Source organism: Jatropha curcas, chromosome 3, assembly GCF_041381405.1.
Source record: "Jatropha curcas cultivar XTBG-Jc1 chromosome 3, XTBG_Jcur_1.0, whole genome shotgun sequence".
NCBI classification, from domain to species: Eukaryota; Viridiplantae; Streptophyta; class Magnoliopsida; order Malpighiales; family Euphorbiaceae; genus Jatropha; species Jatropha curcas.
In genome coordinates this window covers 7,982,473-7,998,654 of record NC_143153.1, presented here as the reverse complement: position 1 = coordinate 7,998,654, position 16,182 = coordinate 7,982,473, and the positions used below count along the sequence as shown (strand labels likewise).

The window sequence follows — 16,182 nt, the reverse complement described above, 5'->3', positions numbered from 1 at the left end:
GATATTTGTAAATCCGCAGCAACGCGTGGGTAATTTTGCTTGAATATTTCTATAAATATAGATATAAGAAATACGGTGCCAACACCCAATTATTATAATAATATTTCATAGTGCGATTCTTTTGTACTGAGAGTTATTGGAGATATTTGGTTTATGAATTTAGTGGAATAGTTATAGGATTAAGTAATTAATTGATCATGCAGAAATGTTTGTGAGAAGTTAATAATGTACCCGGACCCGCTGCACCATCGGTATACTCTCATATCTATATATACCTATGTCTAATTAAATTACTGCAATTTATATTTATGTTGCTTTAATTTAAATAATTTACTTATTTATTTTTAACTCAAAAAAATTAAAATTATAAGCTTTTTTCTTTGAAATTCTCAAGTAATGAATTGAAATATTAATTAACACAATTAATCATTGTAAGTAAATTATTTTAATTTAACTAATATAGTTATTTAGTTATTTTTTTCTATTTAAAAGTTTAGTATATTCAAATTAGATGAGGTATACGAATATTTAAATTTAATGAAATGAAATTTTAATAAATTGAAATTAATATTTTAATTTTATTTGTTAATGTAGCTATATTATTTAATTCATTTGTATTAATTATGACTCTATTATAACTCCATTAGTTTTTTTTTTATAGATAAAAACTATTTTATTAAAAACTCAATATTTATTAAATGTAAAAAAAAATTAATTATAATGAAATCTAACCCTTTGAGCTTAAAATTGCCAGCAAATTAAATAGAAGAAACCTAACCTTTTGAGCTTTGATGAACTGCAAAATCTTAGGGCTTGATTTTTTTTTTTTTCCTGATTTTGGGACATTTGAACTGCAAAATTGCAGGGTGAGAGGAGTTCTGTTATCGTTTTGATGCCTTCGCATCACTGAAAGAGAGAATAACAAGTCTGCTTATTTCCCTGAGGATGCAAAATACTGTAGTCACAAGGCAAAACTGAAACATCCATTCCGACCAATTCCAGAATAAAATCATCATTTCTTCAAGTCAATGTTTTGTTTGCCATCAGAAATATTGTTCAGTGTCTGCTTCCTATCTGTTATCATAAGTCCTCTCTTTCTCATTTCCTCACGTAAATGGGACATGGCAACCGTGTCATTCTGCTTAAGGTACCCTCTAAGCAGAATACCAAAAACCACCGAGTCAGGAGTGATTCCCCCTCTCAACATATTGTCAAAAAGTTGTTTTGCTTCGATCATTAACCCTTTATTTGCCAAACCAAAAATTAGAGAGCTATATGTTAACAGATCAGGTTCAATACCTTCTTGGACCATCTTATTCTTCACCCTAAAGGCCTCCACTATTTTGCCTTGCTTGGAAAGCTCAGCAATCCAAGAAGTGTAGACAAACTTGTCTGGAATGAACCCAGCTTCAGACATCTCTCTTACAAGTCTCTCAACTTCACTTAAGTCCCCTTCCTTACAAATTCCATCAATGAGTATGGTGTACGAAACTTCATTAGCCTTTTCCTTGCAAAAATACTCTTTAGCATCATGATTCTGTCCATGTTTACATAACCCATCTATTAAGCACGACATAGTTACAACATCGGGCTCAAAGCCTCCGTTCAATAACTCCCCGTACACAGTAAAGGCTGCTTTTGTATTCCCAGCCTTGAAGTGGGCATCCATAATCGTTGTTAACATTATCTTATCAGGAGTTATTCTATTCCTCAACATATCTTTCATAACTTCCAATACTAAATCAAATCTACCATTACTAGCAAGTCCTGATACAACTACCCCATATATCACCACATCAAGCTTGATACTTGTGTCGCACATTTCCCTAAAGTACTTCATTGCAGTGTCTACAGTCCCTTTCTTGAAGTGTCCATCTATTATTGAAGTGTAAACAGTCGAATTGGGCTCCATCCCAACTTCCAACATCTTCAGAAACAACTTTTCTGCTTTTTTCAACATTCCCCGTTTGCAAAAACCATCAATTAGCACAGCATAAGTAACCACATTTGGTGAAAGCAAACATTTGTTCATACCCTCATACAACTGAAATGCAAAATCCAAATCACCAACCTTACTATATCCATCAATCAAAGAAGTATAAGCAACCAAATTTGGCTCAACACCATCTGTCCTCATTTCCTTAAAGATCTTATACCCAATCCCCAGATCCCCCATCTTACAGAACATATCAACCCAAGTCCCATAAGTAACAACGTTAGGTAAATAACACTTCCACATTAAACCCATATACACAAAAGCCTCTCTCATCATTTTCCTCTTACAAAACCCATTAAATAAGACATTAAAAGTTACCAAGTCTAATCTACACCCACCACTCCTAATTCTATTTACAATAAAACAAGCTTCTTTAACATTGCCATATTTACAATATCCATCAATCAAAGAATTGTAAGTAACCATATCAGGTAAAGATCCGAACTTTGGCATTAAATCCATAATGTTTTGAGCATAGCTAGCGTGCCCTAGTTTGGAAAGAAATGAAATAACAGAATTGAATGACGAATTGAATGAAGAAGGGAGAGGTGTGTACCATTTGGACAGGAAGTGGGAGAAGATCTTGAGAGAGAGATCACCACAGGAGGAGTTGGTTAGGCAATGAAGATGCTTGTTGAAGATATAAGGGTCTTCGGGTTGATTTGAGGTTCTCTTCAAGTGAGAGAAGAACCCTAAGGCTTCTCTTGTCACAATCATCTCTCTCCTACTAGGAATAGGCATGACCAGGGAGAAGTAACGGACTTTCCTAGAAGTTCAGCCAGCTTTGTTCCTGAATCCTGCTATAGCATCTTAAATTAGAAATTTGAACATAATACTATAATCCAATAAACTAATTACATTCCAAACATTTCATTTGAAGATCACAACACAACAAAATTTGATATATTTACAAAAATTCTTAAAATAAAGGGCTATCTGGATAACAAGAAAATAGACTTGTTCAGCCGTACTACCGTCCAAAAAAAAGAAAAAAAGAAAAAAAAAAACTGATTTGTTTTATTAGAACTATCCTTTGTTAAGAGATCTTGGCAGATTACACAAAAGAATGTAATCTAGTTTCAACAAAAAAGTTGAGGTTCTAACAAGAGTACTACCTGTTAATAAAGAGCCTATATGGCTTTACCTCATTCAAAGTGGAAAATCAAAGTTGAATATAGATAGCAAGAAAAAAAAAAAAAGAAAGGGAAAGTTTCAATAAACTAACAACCTAAAATACTTCAAACACGCACCTAAATAGGCAAAATATGATAAATAAAAAAAACCACCAAATCGGCAAATCAAAATTTCTAATGGAATAAACTAAATCGGAGCAATAGAAAGAAATTACCTGATCAAATAGAAACCTAAGTTTAGAGAGAGAGAGTAAACTTGAGGAGATGACCGCTAATGGAACCGTTGTCGTCAGGTTCAATCTTTGGATGAAAGGCAAGGAGCAAAGCAGCGGCGATGAGCGACGGATGCAACGAAAAGAAAAATGAGATTTGAAAACCATACTCAAAACTACGTAGTTTGATGCAGGTTCTTTTAAACTTCCTATAGGATAATATAAAATGGAAAATAATTAATTGGTATATGATGTTTAACCAGACTAATTAATTTCTCTTTGTATTTTTTTAATATTAATTAAGAGTCCCTGAAATTTTATTCTGTTAAACTATAAAGTCCTTCCATCTTTTTTTTTTTTTTTTTTTGCTGTTAAAATTTGTGAATACACAAAAATAATCTCACAATTATATGAGTAAGGACGATTATACCCTAGGTTACTTGATGAATCGAAGTGGAAGGACAATGAGGAGTCATTCTTCCCTGTTTGTCGAGAACAAAGAACTTCCTTAGCACGCCATCTTCTCTAATTCCATGGAAGCTTTAGATCGATTTCCCAAAAAAAAAAAAGAAGTAACTTTCATCTTTCAATAACCGTAAGGAAAGAGGTGAGTAGTGGAACGAAGAATCACGCTTCATTGCAAGGTAAGTTAGTGATTTTGTTCTAAAACCCATATGACACTTTTGGAAAAATTATGCATATTGATCAATATCATTCATCGATTATGTTCTAAACATCTATGCTTTTGAATTGTTTTACATTAGAAACGTATATATTGGCATAGATTAGGGTTTTGATTGTGAATTGATTTTAATAACTTTAGTCCCAACTGTGGTTTTCACTTAAAAAAACAGAGAGTTTTATAGTGAATATGGCTGAAACGAGATATCACACATCAGAAGTTCAGTATAAAGGGGAAACACGTTATATTTATGACGCAGACCTTGATAAGATTTCTTTCATTATGTCGATGGCGAATATGTGCAAAGTGCATCATATACAGGTACATTTAGTGAAAATTATTTGTGGAGATAACATTAAAATAAAAAGCGACAAAGATGTTTGTTTAATGTTTGAGTTGTTCAAGAATAGTCAGTTTATTGAGCTGCGTTTGGTAAATAGGCAAGTTCCTATACCATTTGAGATGCTACCAACACAACAGAGTCAAGTTGTGGATAATATCGCAAGATTCAGTAATTCTCAACCTGGAATCAAGCAGGGGGCAAGACGATGATGAATTGACTATTATTATTGATGTTGGGACTGTGAATGAGCAAAATATTGGGATTGAACCTACTGAGCAGAATGTTGTGAATGATGAGGATGGTGGGCAACAGACAGGGGATAGTGCTATAAGGAAGAAAAATAGAAAACTTGTGTATGGTGCTAATGTATGGGATAATGTGTTAGAGGAAGACACAGAATACAATGCAGCAATCATGAATTTAGGTAAGGGGAGAGGCAGGGGTAGACTAAGAGGAGTTGGTTTAGGCAATATTGCAAGCAGAGGTGAGCAGAGCAAAGGTAAAAGGACTTCTGCTGCAAGTCATTATAGGTTTAGACAAAGGGAACCTACAAATAATGAAGATATGAACCTTGATGACATAAATGCTTATGCCAACTCTAGCTATGATGAAGATTATGTGCTTTCTGAAAGCCCTGAAGATCAAATCAGTGACTCTGCAATACATGAGGAACCTAAAGTTGAGCAAGCTAAGTTGGAAGATCATGAATCAAGTGATGGTCTTAGTGATATAGGAAATATAGGAAGTGACAAGGAGGATTTTGTTACACTCTCTGATGATGATCAACCTCAAGGTCAGGGCAAGAGGAAGAGAAGGTGAAAGATCCATTCAAAAACCTGTATTTAAATGTGTTTGTGCCACCAAAAGATGGGAATATTATGTTCAGTGTCAATCAAGTGTCTAGGGATGTTTCTAGTTATAGGGATGCTATGAGGGATTATGCTGTTAAAGGAGGGTACCTTGTTTGCATGATAAAGAATGATAAAGAGAGGGTTACTGTAGAATGTAAAGTTGACGGGTGCCCATTTAGATTTCATGCCAGTGTTGCACCTAATAACTGCACATTTATTGTGAGGACTTTACAGCCTGAAAACATATGCATTAGGCCTGTGAGAAACAGAAATCCTAATGCCACTACAAAATGGGTGATGAAGAAGCTTGAAGATCAATTGGCAAGTGATCTTGGCATGAGTTATGAACTCATGCAAAGTGAGTTGAAGAAAAAGTGTTGAGTTATGAACTCATGCAAAGTGAATTGAAGAAAAAGTGGGGAATTGAACCTGAATATTGGCAATTGAATAGAGCAAGGAATTTTGCAAAGGAGCAAGTAGCCGGTTGTCATCAAGAAAGTTACAACAAATTGCAAGAGTACATAGCATCTCTCCAAAGGTCAAATCCAGGCACATTCATTAAGTTTGAGGCAATGACATGGAATAGTGAGGAAGAGCCCTTAGTTTTCAAAAGTATATTCATATGTTTTGAAGCTATGAAGAAAGGGTTTATGAAGGGGTGCAAGCCTTTCATTGGGCTGATGGATGCCATTTAAAGGGACCTTTTGGAGGATGTGTGCTTAGTGTAGTGAGTCTTGATGGAAATAAAAGTGTATTTGCTTTAGCTTTCGCTATTATGGTATCGGAGAATTTAGATACATGGAACTTCTTTATGGACTGTCTGTGGCAATGCATTGGGCCTTCAAATGCAGACACATCTTAGACTTTTATGTTCGATAGACAAAAGGTACTAACATGTTCGTAGAAATATTCTTATAAGTATCTCAATTATTATGCAGTTCTAGAAATTTCAAATGTTATTCATTCTTTGTTTGTAGGGTTTGCTAGAGGCAGCAAGAGTCAGCTTTGTGTAGGTATTGTTGCCAACATCTGCTAATGAATATGAAGAAGCAATTTCCTAGAATCATGTTAAAGAATTTTGGATTACTACAAAAGTGACATTTAATTATGCTGTCATACAACAAATGAAAGTGATTACAGAAAAGGGGGAAGGAAAGTGAGTTGAATGGTTGTTGAACATCCCAGTCTCACATTGGGTTATGCATGTGTTTTGGCTAAAAGCAAAGAGCGAACTGCATAGATAAATGTCTGAAAGTTTCAATAGTTACCTTAGTAAATTAAGGAGCAAAAAATTGATAGTGTGAGACAGAAATGCATGGTTCGCTTACATAAGAGGTATGCAAGAGCAGCAACATGGGAAGTAAGGGTTACACCACCCTATAAATAAATTCGCAATAACCTACTCAATGAAAGTATGAAGTGTAGGATGCTACCAAGTAATTCTGATGAATTTGAGGTGCTAGAGGGACCAGTTGCATTTGCTGTTGATTTAAAGAAGATAACTTGCAGCTGCAATTGGTGGGCAATATTGGGCATTCCTTGCAACCATGCTTCTCTTGCAATTGGATATAAGAGGTATAATATTAAAGATTTTTGTGATGTATAGAAGATTTTTGTGATGACTACTTCACAATAGAGGGGTATATCAAAGCATATTCTGGAGTCATACGCCCAATACCATATTATGATCTTCCCCCGGAGACTCAATTTCCTAAGTTGAAACCACCTTTATTGATGAAAAGAAAAGTTGGAAGACCAAGAGAAAGGAGAAACCTATAAGAAGGGGGAGAAAGCTCTAAGCACTGCAAAGAGGTCTTGCACTGTCAAGTGCTGCATTTGCAAGTAGCTAGGACATAAGAAGCGCACCTGTGAGAAGGCCCCACCTCCAAACTCTCAGGTAGTACTTGTAATATTATCATTTTGGGTTTATATTTAGGCTTTTTTGCTGTAATATTGATCATTTACATGTACTTTCACATCTTCTTAGCAGAAGAACAAAAAACAGCAAGTTGGGGCAAAGAAAAGTGCAGCTGGAGGGAATTCTAGTTCTAGTGGAGCTTCAAGACTTTGATTGAAGAATGATGATCATATAGTTCTTTTTGGATTCTGATTAGATAATGCATACTATTTTTGGTTATAGTGTTGTCATTTTTGTATTTCCCAGCAATATATTTTACTATTTTGTAAATCACAGCAAACTTATTATATGCAGCTGGTTACAAGAAATGGTTTAATTTGTTATTTCATTTTGTAATGCTCAAATTGATTAATAAGGTAGAAATGAAGAAGTTAGTGTTTTTGGTTAGAAATGGTTTTATTTTGGATGGGGTTGCTGAAATTTAAGTGTGCAGGTTGGGTTTGTTGATTTATCCGTGTTTGTGCATTTTTCTGTGTTTGTGTCTATTTAAGAAAAACCTGTGCTGTGCATTTTTCTGTGTCTTTAAGATTTCTGTGTTATATAAATTATGTAGGTTAGGAATTTTTCATATAGTTGTATGAATGATGCAGGTTAGGAAATTTTTTTGCTGATAGCTTTTAGGGTTAAAAAGAATTCTTTTTTCATACTTTTCAATTTGTAAATTACAGAGTTTATATACACAACATATAATTATTATAGAATATTTACAATAATTGCATTTGATCCTTTCCTTATTTGCTTGATCCAATTTCCTTATTTTTTTGATTCTGATCCTTTCCTTATTTGCTTGATCCAATTTCCTTATTTTTCTGATTCTGATTGATTTCCTTATTCTTACACTCCCCCCTCAAGTTGGGTCGTAGGGTCTCCGACACCCTACTTGACTAATACTTGATTGAAGATCTTTCCTGGAACTGTTTTGGTGAGTATATCTGCCAACTGCTCCTAAGACCGAACAAATGGCAAACAAATGCTTCCATCTTCAAGTTTCTCCTTGATAAAGTGTCTATCAACTTCCACATGTTTGGTCCTATCATGTTGTACTGGATCTTCAGAAATGCTTATAGCTACTGTATTATCACACAGTAGTTTGCAGGGCCCTCCTAGAGGGAAACCTAACTCTGTCAATAACTTCTTCAACCAAAGAACTTTGGCTAAATCCCGTGCAATCCCTCGAAACTCTGCCTCAGCACTGGAGAGAGCTACCACCTTCTGCTTTTTACTTCTCCTGGTGACCAAGTTACCACCAACGAGAGTGAAGTACCCTAATGTCGATCTCCTGGCAATCGGACTCCCCGCACAATCAGCATCAGTGTAGGCTTGTATTTCTAAGTGACCATGCTTCTGGAATAACACTCCTCGTCTTGGTGTTCCTTTCAGATATTTGACAATCTTGAGTGCTGCTTCCATGTGGTCAACCTGTGGCTTGTGCATGAATTGACTAACTACCCGAACTGCATAAGCAATGTCAGGTCTAATATGTGAGAGATAAATTAGCTTCCCAACTAGCCTTTGATACTGGCCACGATCAGCTAACTCAACTCCTTCAGTGATCTTGAGCCCATGATTGACTATCGTTGGGGTTTCAACCGGCTTTCAATCCACTAATCTTGCCTCTGTGAGAAGGTCAAGTATATATTTTCTTTGTGAGATGAAAATTCCCCCTTTTGACCTCAAGACTTCGATGCCCAAAAAATATTTTAGTCTCCCAAGATCTTTCATTTCAAATTCTTCGAAGAGCCTCTCTCTCAATGATGCTATTTCCTCTGTGTCATCTCCTGTGATAATCATATCATCCACATATATAATGAGGCAAGTTAATAGCTCTCCTTTCTTCTTTATAAAGAGTGTATGGTCAGAATTACTTTGACAGTATCCATATCTTTTCATGGCCATAGTAAATCTCCTAAACCAGGCCCTTGGAGACTGTTTGAGCCCATATAATGCCTTTTTCAGTCTACATCCTTCCCCAGCTTTGAACCCCTTTGCAAAACCTGGAGGAGCTTCCATATAGACTTCTTCTTCTAGGTCACCATGTAAGAAGGCATTTTTCACATCGAACTGATATAGTGGCCAATCAAGATTTGGAGCTAATGAGAACAGCACACGTATCGTATCTATCTTAGCCACAGGAGAGAATGTCTATGAGTAAACTATGCCATAAGTCTGTGTGTATCCTTTGGCAACAAGTCTAGCATTATACCTTTCAATGGTTCCATCTGCACGATGCTTTATTGTAAAGACTCGATTGCAATCAACTGGCCTTTTTTCCTTCTGGTAACCTGCATTTCTCCCAAGTACCATTTTTCTCCAGTGCATCCATTTCAACTTGCATAGCTTGTCTCCACTGTTGGCTGTTCTGGGCTTCTTCAACAGTTCTTGGAATATCCTCTGAATATATTGACATTTCAAAGGCCTTTGCAGATTCAGATAAGCTCCCCCTGACTAAGTTTACCATTGGATGTCTTGAATTTCGAGGCTCATAATCAGGTTCATACCTCTTTGGTGGCACTCCTCGATTGCTTCTTTGTGGAAGAACATACCTCTCAGTTCTTGATACCTCTTGGCCTATCAAATTAGTCATTTCACCAGTAGGAATATCTAAAGGAGCCTCAGGAGTAAAGTCACTGACCTCAGGAATATCGGTTGGAGAGGATTCAACATGATTTGATGTAATGGACTGTTCCATGTTATCAAAAGCATATCCGGTGATCTCGCCTACTTGCTCTGTTGGGACAGTTTTAGGCAGTATTGCTCTATGTAACCAACTTAGTGGATCATTTCTAGAACTCTCCCCCTGATCACTAGGTTGGTTGTGAAAATAGTAATCAGTTTCAAGAAAGTCACAGTCCATTGTGGTATACATATGACCAGACTGAGGATCAAAACACCGATATCCTTTTGTATGAATCCCATAGCTAACAAAAACACACTTAACAGCATATGGGTCAAGCTTGGTGCGACTAACTTTTGGGAGATGAACATAGACTGTACTACCATAAACTCTTGGAGATAGAGTTAGGACAGGAGGTATGTTGGTGTATTGAGCCAAGGTGGATATGGGTGTTTTCATGTGGAGAATTTTGGTAGGTCAACAGTTCATAAGATAAGTTGCCGTAGAACAGCTTCAGGCCAATAACACTTAGGTACTTTGGATTCAATCATGAGGGCTCGGGTGATTTCTAGGAGTATCCGATTTTTTCTTTCGGCTACTCCGTTTTGCTGTGGTGTGTGTGGGCAAGAGATTTGCTGTATAAGTTCATTGTTCTGGAAAAAGGTTTGCATTTTTTGGTTTACATATTTCCCCCCATTGTCAGAACGGAGGATTTTTATTTCTTTCTGAAATTGGGTGTGAATTAAGTTGTAAAAAACAATAAACTTATCAAAAACTTTAGACTTATGTTTCAGAAAGAAAACCCGAGTCATTCTTGTGCAATCATCAATAAATAGAAGGAAATACGAAAAACTATTTTTGTAAGTAACAGGGGTTGGACCCCACACATCAGAATGTACTAATGAAAAAAGGATATCAGTTCCAGTGTCATTAGGATAGAAAACTTGTCTATGACTCTTTACCAAGATACAGGTATCACAAGACAACTGATTTTTATGAGAAAAAAACTTAGGAAATAAGTGTTTGAGGTACCCTAAGGAAGGGTGACCCAATCGTCGATGCCACAGCCAAGCCTGTCTATCCACCGTCCTATGAGCAAGTATTGTGGTACCATGCAACATAGTAAAGTCCATGTCTTTCAGTACCACACCCAATGATCCTCCCCGTCCGAATATCCTGCAAAATGCAAAAAGTAGGATACATCAGAACCACACAATTTAGCTCTTTGGTTACATGACTGACTGACAATAGTTTATGTTACGGGCCAGGAACATATAGACAGTTTTTTAGTTTAAGTGTTGGTGAAAAATCAATACTGCCCGCTCCCTTAATCGGTACAAGACCACTATCAATACTGCCCGCTCCCTCAATCGGTACAAGACCACTATCAATACTGCCCGCTCCCTCAATAGGAGTATGGAAATTTGAAGCATCTGGTGACATAGTGTCAGTAGCTCCACAGTCAAATATCCATTCTATCTCTTTTGAGGGTTTATTTTTAGCAATTAGGCCCATGCTAGGTACCTCTTTGAAATTTTTTGTAGCCAGGGGTACAGAATGAATGTTCTAAAAAAACTCGGGGTAAATCTGCAAATTTTCCATGCTTCCAGATCCAATTACAACATTATTATGGGTTCTGTGGTCAGTGTCCAAAGAAACAAAATCTGCATGGTTAGTTTGTAAAATTTCAAAATTCTGAGTCCCTTTCTTAAATCTACCAGGTGTCTCCACATTAAGAACCCTAGGGTTCCCTTTTTGTGTCTCAGTCACGTCTCTGCCTCCTCCTTTCTACGATGCTCTGCCTGCCATTCCACCAAATCCAAGAGGCTGGCTATTCCCCTAGTGCCGGTGGTCCCAAGATTGCCCGCCGGTGGTCCCAAGATTGCCCACCGCGGCGGCGATAACTCCCTTTGTCCTCTTCTTGTTATCTGGCCACCACTCAGGTACCCAATTAGTTTGAAACCCCCCTCTCAGTTGTGCCTTGAACCTCCACAGTGCGAGCATTTCAGACCACTCTTATCATCCTCCCGCCGGAGTGAAGATTTGGCCCCTGTCTTGGCCGTGTTTGACCGGCTTCTGGTCGCGAGGCTGCTCCCTATTCCTAAGGGGTTTAACCCCGATGATGGCTCCCTTTTCATGATCTCTCCCAGCTATTTCTCTTCTGATCATCGCATACGCTTCTTCCACCGTTGGTAGAGGATCTCGATTTAGGAGATCTCTCCTATCCTTGTCATACCCATCATTTATCCCTACAAGGAATTGATACAATATGTTCCTTTGCATTAGCCCATTGTAGATCGTGATATCCTCAGAGCATTTCATAGGATTTGGCATTCTTTTGTCAATTTCCTTCCAGATAGCCAGGAGCTTGCTGTAAAAATTCTCGATTGGATCTGAACCTTGCTTCAGGCTATTGGCTTTCATAATCAGATCGAAGATCTATAGACCATCCTGACCACTACTGCACATTGCCTCTATTTCCTTCCACAGATCTCTTGCAGTTGGGTAATCAAGATACTGGTTCACCAAGTCGGATTCTATATTCTCTATAATCCATGTGATTACATTAGAATCTGACTGTGCCCATTTGGGATATTCTGGATCGGTGGTTAGTGGTGGAGGGGTTGTGATGTGTTTGAGCCTACCTCTCCCACTGATTGCCAAATACATCAGCCTGGACCATTTGGCATAATTTTGATTGTTTAGTTTTTCTGAGATACTCACTGTTTGACTTGTTGTATTTTCTGTGGTAGGTTTGGTATTGTTGATTTGCTGAAACAGTTCCAGTAATTGACTCACTGGAATAGATTGCTCCATTGATTTTGTTGTAGACGAGCTAACTTCGTCTGACATTTCAGGTAAGTTTCAATGGTAGGTGATGAGCTTAGACAGAAACTGGGTCTAATGACCGAAAGACTGGCTCTGATACCATGATAGCTTTTAGGGTTAAAAAGAATTCTTTTTTCATACTTTTCAATCTGTGAATTATAGAGTTTATATACACAACATATAATTATTATAGAATATTTACAATAATTGCATTTGATCCTTTCCTTATTTGCTTGATTCTGATCCTTTCCTTATTTGCTTGATCCAATTTCCTTATTTTTCTGATTCTGATTGATTTTCTTATTCTTACATTTGCTCTACTACATATTATGCAATTCATTTTCTATGTCTGCTGCATTTTCTATTAGGCAGCTGATGCTTTTCGTTTTACTGCATATTTTCCATTGTGTGTGTTCAGATATTGGTGATAAAAAGGACTACTACTTTGTATTGAGAAGCTCACTTTGCACATTCAATTTTTTAACAAATTGCACAATTAAAAAGAGGTAAAATATTGAACCATAACTATAAAATATAATTTCCATTAATCAAAAGACAAATACATCATATTCAACCAGTAAAGCCTTTCAAGGCTATACAAGCACCTAATGCGAGAGTACCATAATTTGCTTAACTAAACATCAGTTGCCCAAACACACCAACGCACCAAAATCCCTTTCAACAACAGTAATGCCTTTAAGATGTCTTCCACATCAACATAATTACAAATATACTAAGCATCCCCATAAACATCAAACAAATGCAGACTAAAATCTTTAGGTACCCAATCTCAGCTTGCAAACACTCTTTCTTTCCCGATTTTACTTTGCATCTCATTTTGCAACCTCTAGATATCTTCCTTTAAATCATCATATTCAACATGTACGCTTCTTCGCCTCAGCTCTATCTCGCTATTTTCCCTTCTTTATTTTGGCTCCACTATTTCTAGCTTGCACCAACCAAGAAAAGACCCACATTTATTTTTAGTACAATTATAGTACAACCTATTTTTAAACTTCATTGTTTCGGATATCCTTATCCCAGCTTTCTTCTTGCACTTGCAATAAGAATTTACAAACCCTCTTTCTTCGATTTAGTTGTTTGTGGCACTAGAAAATCCAAAGGAGGAAGACATTGCATGCCCACCAATAGAGAAAACCCTAGCCCCCTTTGTTACTGATTCTGAGGAAAGATAGGGTTAAAAATACTCAAAAGTTATAACACTATAAGGGTAGTTTTGTCAATTTTTAAAAATTCTCTCACCTCTCTCTTACTTTTTGATAAATTTTAATAGCAAGTTGGGGGAAAAATGGATGGGAGGACTTCATTGTTTAACGGAACAAACCTCAAGGACTCTTAACTAATATTAAAAAAAATATGATGATGAATTACTTAGTTTAGTCAAACCTCAGGGACCAATTAATTATTTTCCCAACCCAAAACTATATGGTTTTGATGAAGCGTCAAATATTATTGTTATTTACTTTTTTCTTTTTTTTTGGAAAGGGAATATTGGTATTATAGCATTAATCAACATACAAAGTATGGACAAGATAACTAGGAGGGACATGACCCACTTCTTTAGACCTGACACAGAATAAGCATTCGTAGTTAACAAGTGAGCAACTCTATTAACTGATCTTTTGACGAAACAAATAGAAATATTTTTTGGCTTCTTGTAAAAGCAATCTGTTAGTCTAAAACAATGCTCATAAAATAAAAGTTTTCAACAACCCTTCTTTCCATAGCCTGCAGTAAAAGTTGTAAGTCCAATTGAAAGACCACATTAGCATAGGATTTACCCTTTATCCAGCTGAGGGCTTCCCTGAATGACAGCGCCTCCGCCACTTGAGGACAATAGGAACTTGGAATCAAAACTTGACATGCGTGAAGGAGTGGACCATCAGCATCACGTAACAACTAACCCGCCCCCATCTGTGAACTACTGGGACGCAAAGCTGCATCAAAGTTGCACTTTAAGTAACTAGCAGATGGTAAAGACCAAACCTTAATGACATGAGAGCCATGTCCAACCTGTGAAGATTGGCGAAGCTGTGCAGCTTGCCACGCCACGAACCAATCCTTTGATGAACTGATAAAATGATGTATAGATGATCACACCCCATTCTAGAGCACCCGATTCTTGTTTCGTGAAATAATCCACAGGACTAAGCAAAAAAATCCTGAGTCAGAAGCTGTCGAGGATAACCTAGGGAGCCAATCTTAAAATGAGATATCCATTTGCAGATCAAATATAAATTATAAATATTATAATTATAAGTAATTAGAAATATTATAATTATTGATATTATCAAAATTATTTGGAAACAATATTATATTTAGTGTCTGAATTTAATTTTTTTATTTTGATGGTTAATTTGAAACCAACATCAATTAAGTGCTGAAATTTTGTAATTAAAAGGGAAGATTACTTGGTTGGCATATAATTTGGATTGATACGATGTCAGGATAACAAGATATGTAGGGATACACATGATCCGTTATAACCCGAGTGACCAACCCAACCTAACTCGACGGGTTTAAAGATATAATGGATTGGGTTAGGTGGGTCATTTTTATATTTCACGAGTTGGGTTTAGTCACGGGTTCACTAGTAAACCTACAAACCTCCCTGAAGTTCCTACGGTTTATTTAAGAAAATTATATATATATATATATATAAGAAAATTAATTATTTAGTTCCTACGGTTTGACGAAATTATTTAAGTAGTCTCTGCATTTTAAACAAATATCCAGAGCCTACCTGAAGTTTACATTCGTCAATCTAAGTAGCCCTTTCATTTAATTTGTAGGGCATTTTTTCGTTAAATAAAAGTGCAAATACTTAAATGTCGTTAAGTGCATCTTTTCTAAGCATCCTCTCCATTTTCTAATCCTAAAACCTGCCAACCAGTCTAAGAAGCTATCATGAAAAGTTCCTAATGGTGGATGAAGACGAAGAAAAAGTCTGGTAAAGCCATGACAGTTCCTCTTAGACTAGACCGAAAAATATATATAATTTTATTATGTAAAATTTTCGGGTGGGCTTGAGCCTAGTTAGACCTTTGAAAAATATATCACAACCTTTTCCCTGAACACCAAGCTCATTATGGATTAAGTTGAGCTAAGGGAAAAATGGAAAAATGACAAAACTCAATAAATTAGTCAGGCAAGTAGCCAACCTTACGCACAGGTCTATGCTACAAACTGACGCCTACAATTGTATACCAATTGGACCTGAGGGTGCTCCGCCGGTTCTGGAATAAGTTATTGAGTAATTATAATTCTTGTGCTCTTACCTCGGCTGAAAATCCCAAGCAGGTCACTCTAGGCGAATCGGCTAATCTTCAATTCATGTCTGAGTGTATATGCTAAATATATCACCATATGGCCATGGAACTGTTGGGATTATATCTGATCCTGAGTGGAACCCGCGGAAAAATGCTCCAATAATTACGTATTGGATATTAACGATCGAATTCACCGGAAATAATAATCACGGTAAAAATTAAATAATTACCGTAAATGCCAGATGAAAAATAAGGACACCGAGATTTACGTGGTTCACCCTTCAACTGTTATGGGCTACGTCCACGGGACAAAA

The 16,182-nt window shown here is 36.6% G+C and overlaps 2 protein-coding genes across 2 annotated transcripts; one reads left to right on the top strand and one right to left on the bottom strand.

Annotated features, from left to right (window-relative positions):
* Nucleotides 1–671: 671 nt before the first annotated feature.
* Nucleotides 672–3,584, bottom strand: LOC105645371 (Tetratricopeptide repeat (TPR)-like superfamily protein). The gene is made up of 2 exons (XM_012230950.4): nt 3,345–3,584; nt 672–2,793 (listed from the first exon to the last, which is right to left on the bottom strand). The coding sequence occupies exon 2, from the start codon at nt 2,735–2,737 to the stop codon at nt 1,013–1,015; it is 1,725 nt and encodes a 574-aa protein (XP_012086340.1). The 5' UTR covers nt 2,738–2,793; nt 3,345–3,584; the 3' UTR covers nt 672–1,012.
* An 876-nt stretch (nt 3,585–4,460) lies between these two features.
* On the top strand, nt 4,461–7,526 carry LOC149497465 (uncharacterized). Its single transcript, XM_089719110.1, has 3 exons — nt 4,461–6,103; nt 6,195–7,114; nt 7,208–7,526. The coding sequence occupies exon 1, from the start codon at nt 4,781–4,783 to the stop codon at nt 5,183–5,185; it is 405 nt and encodes a 134-aa protein (XP_089575236.1). The 5' UTR covers nt 4,461–4,780; the 3' UTR covers nt 5,186–6,103; nt 6,195–7,114; nt 7,208–7,526.
* The last annotated feature ends 8,656 nt before the right edge of the window (nt 7,527–16,182 follow it).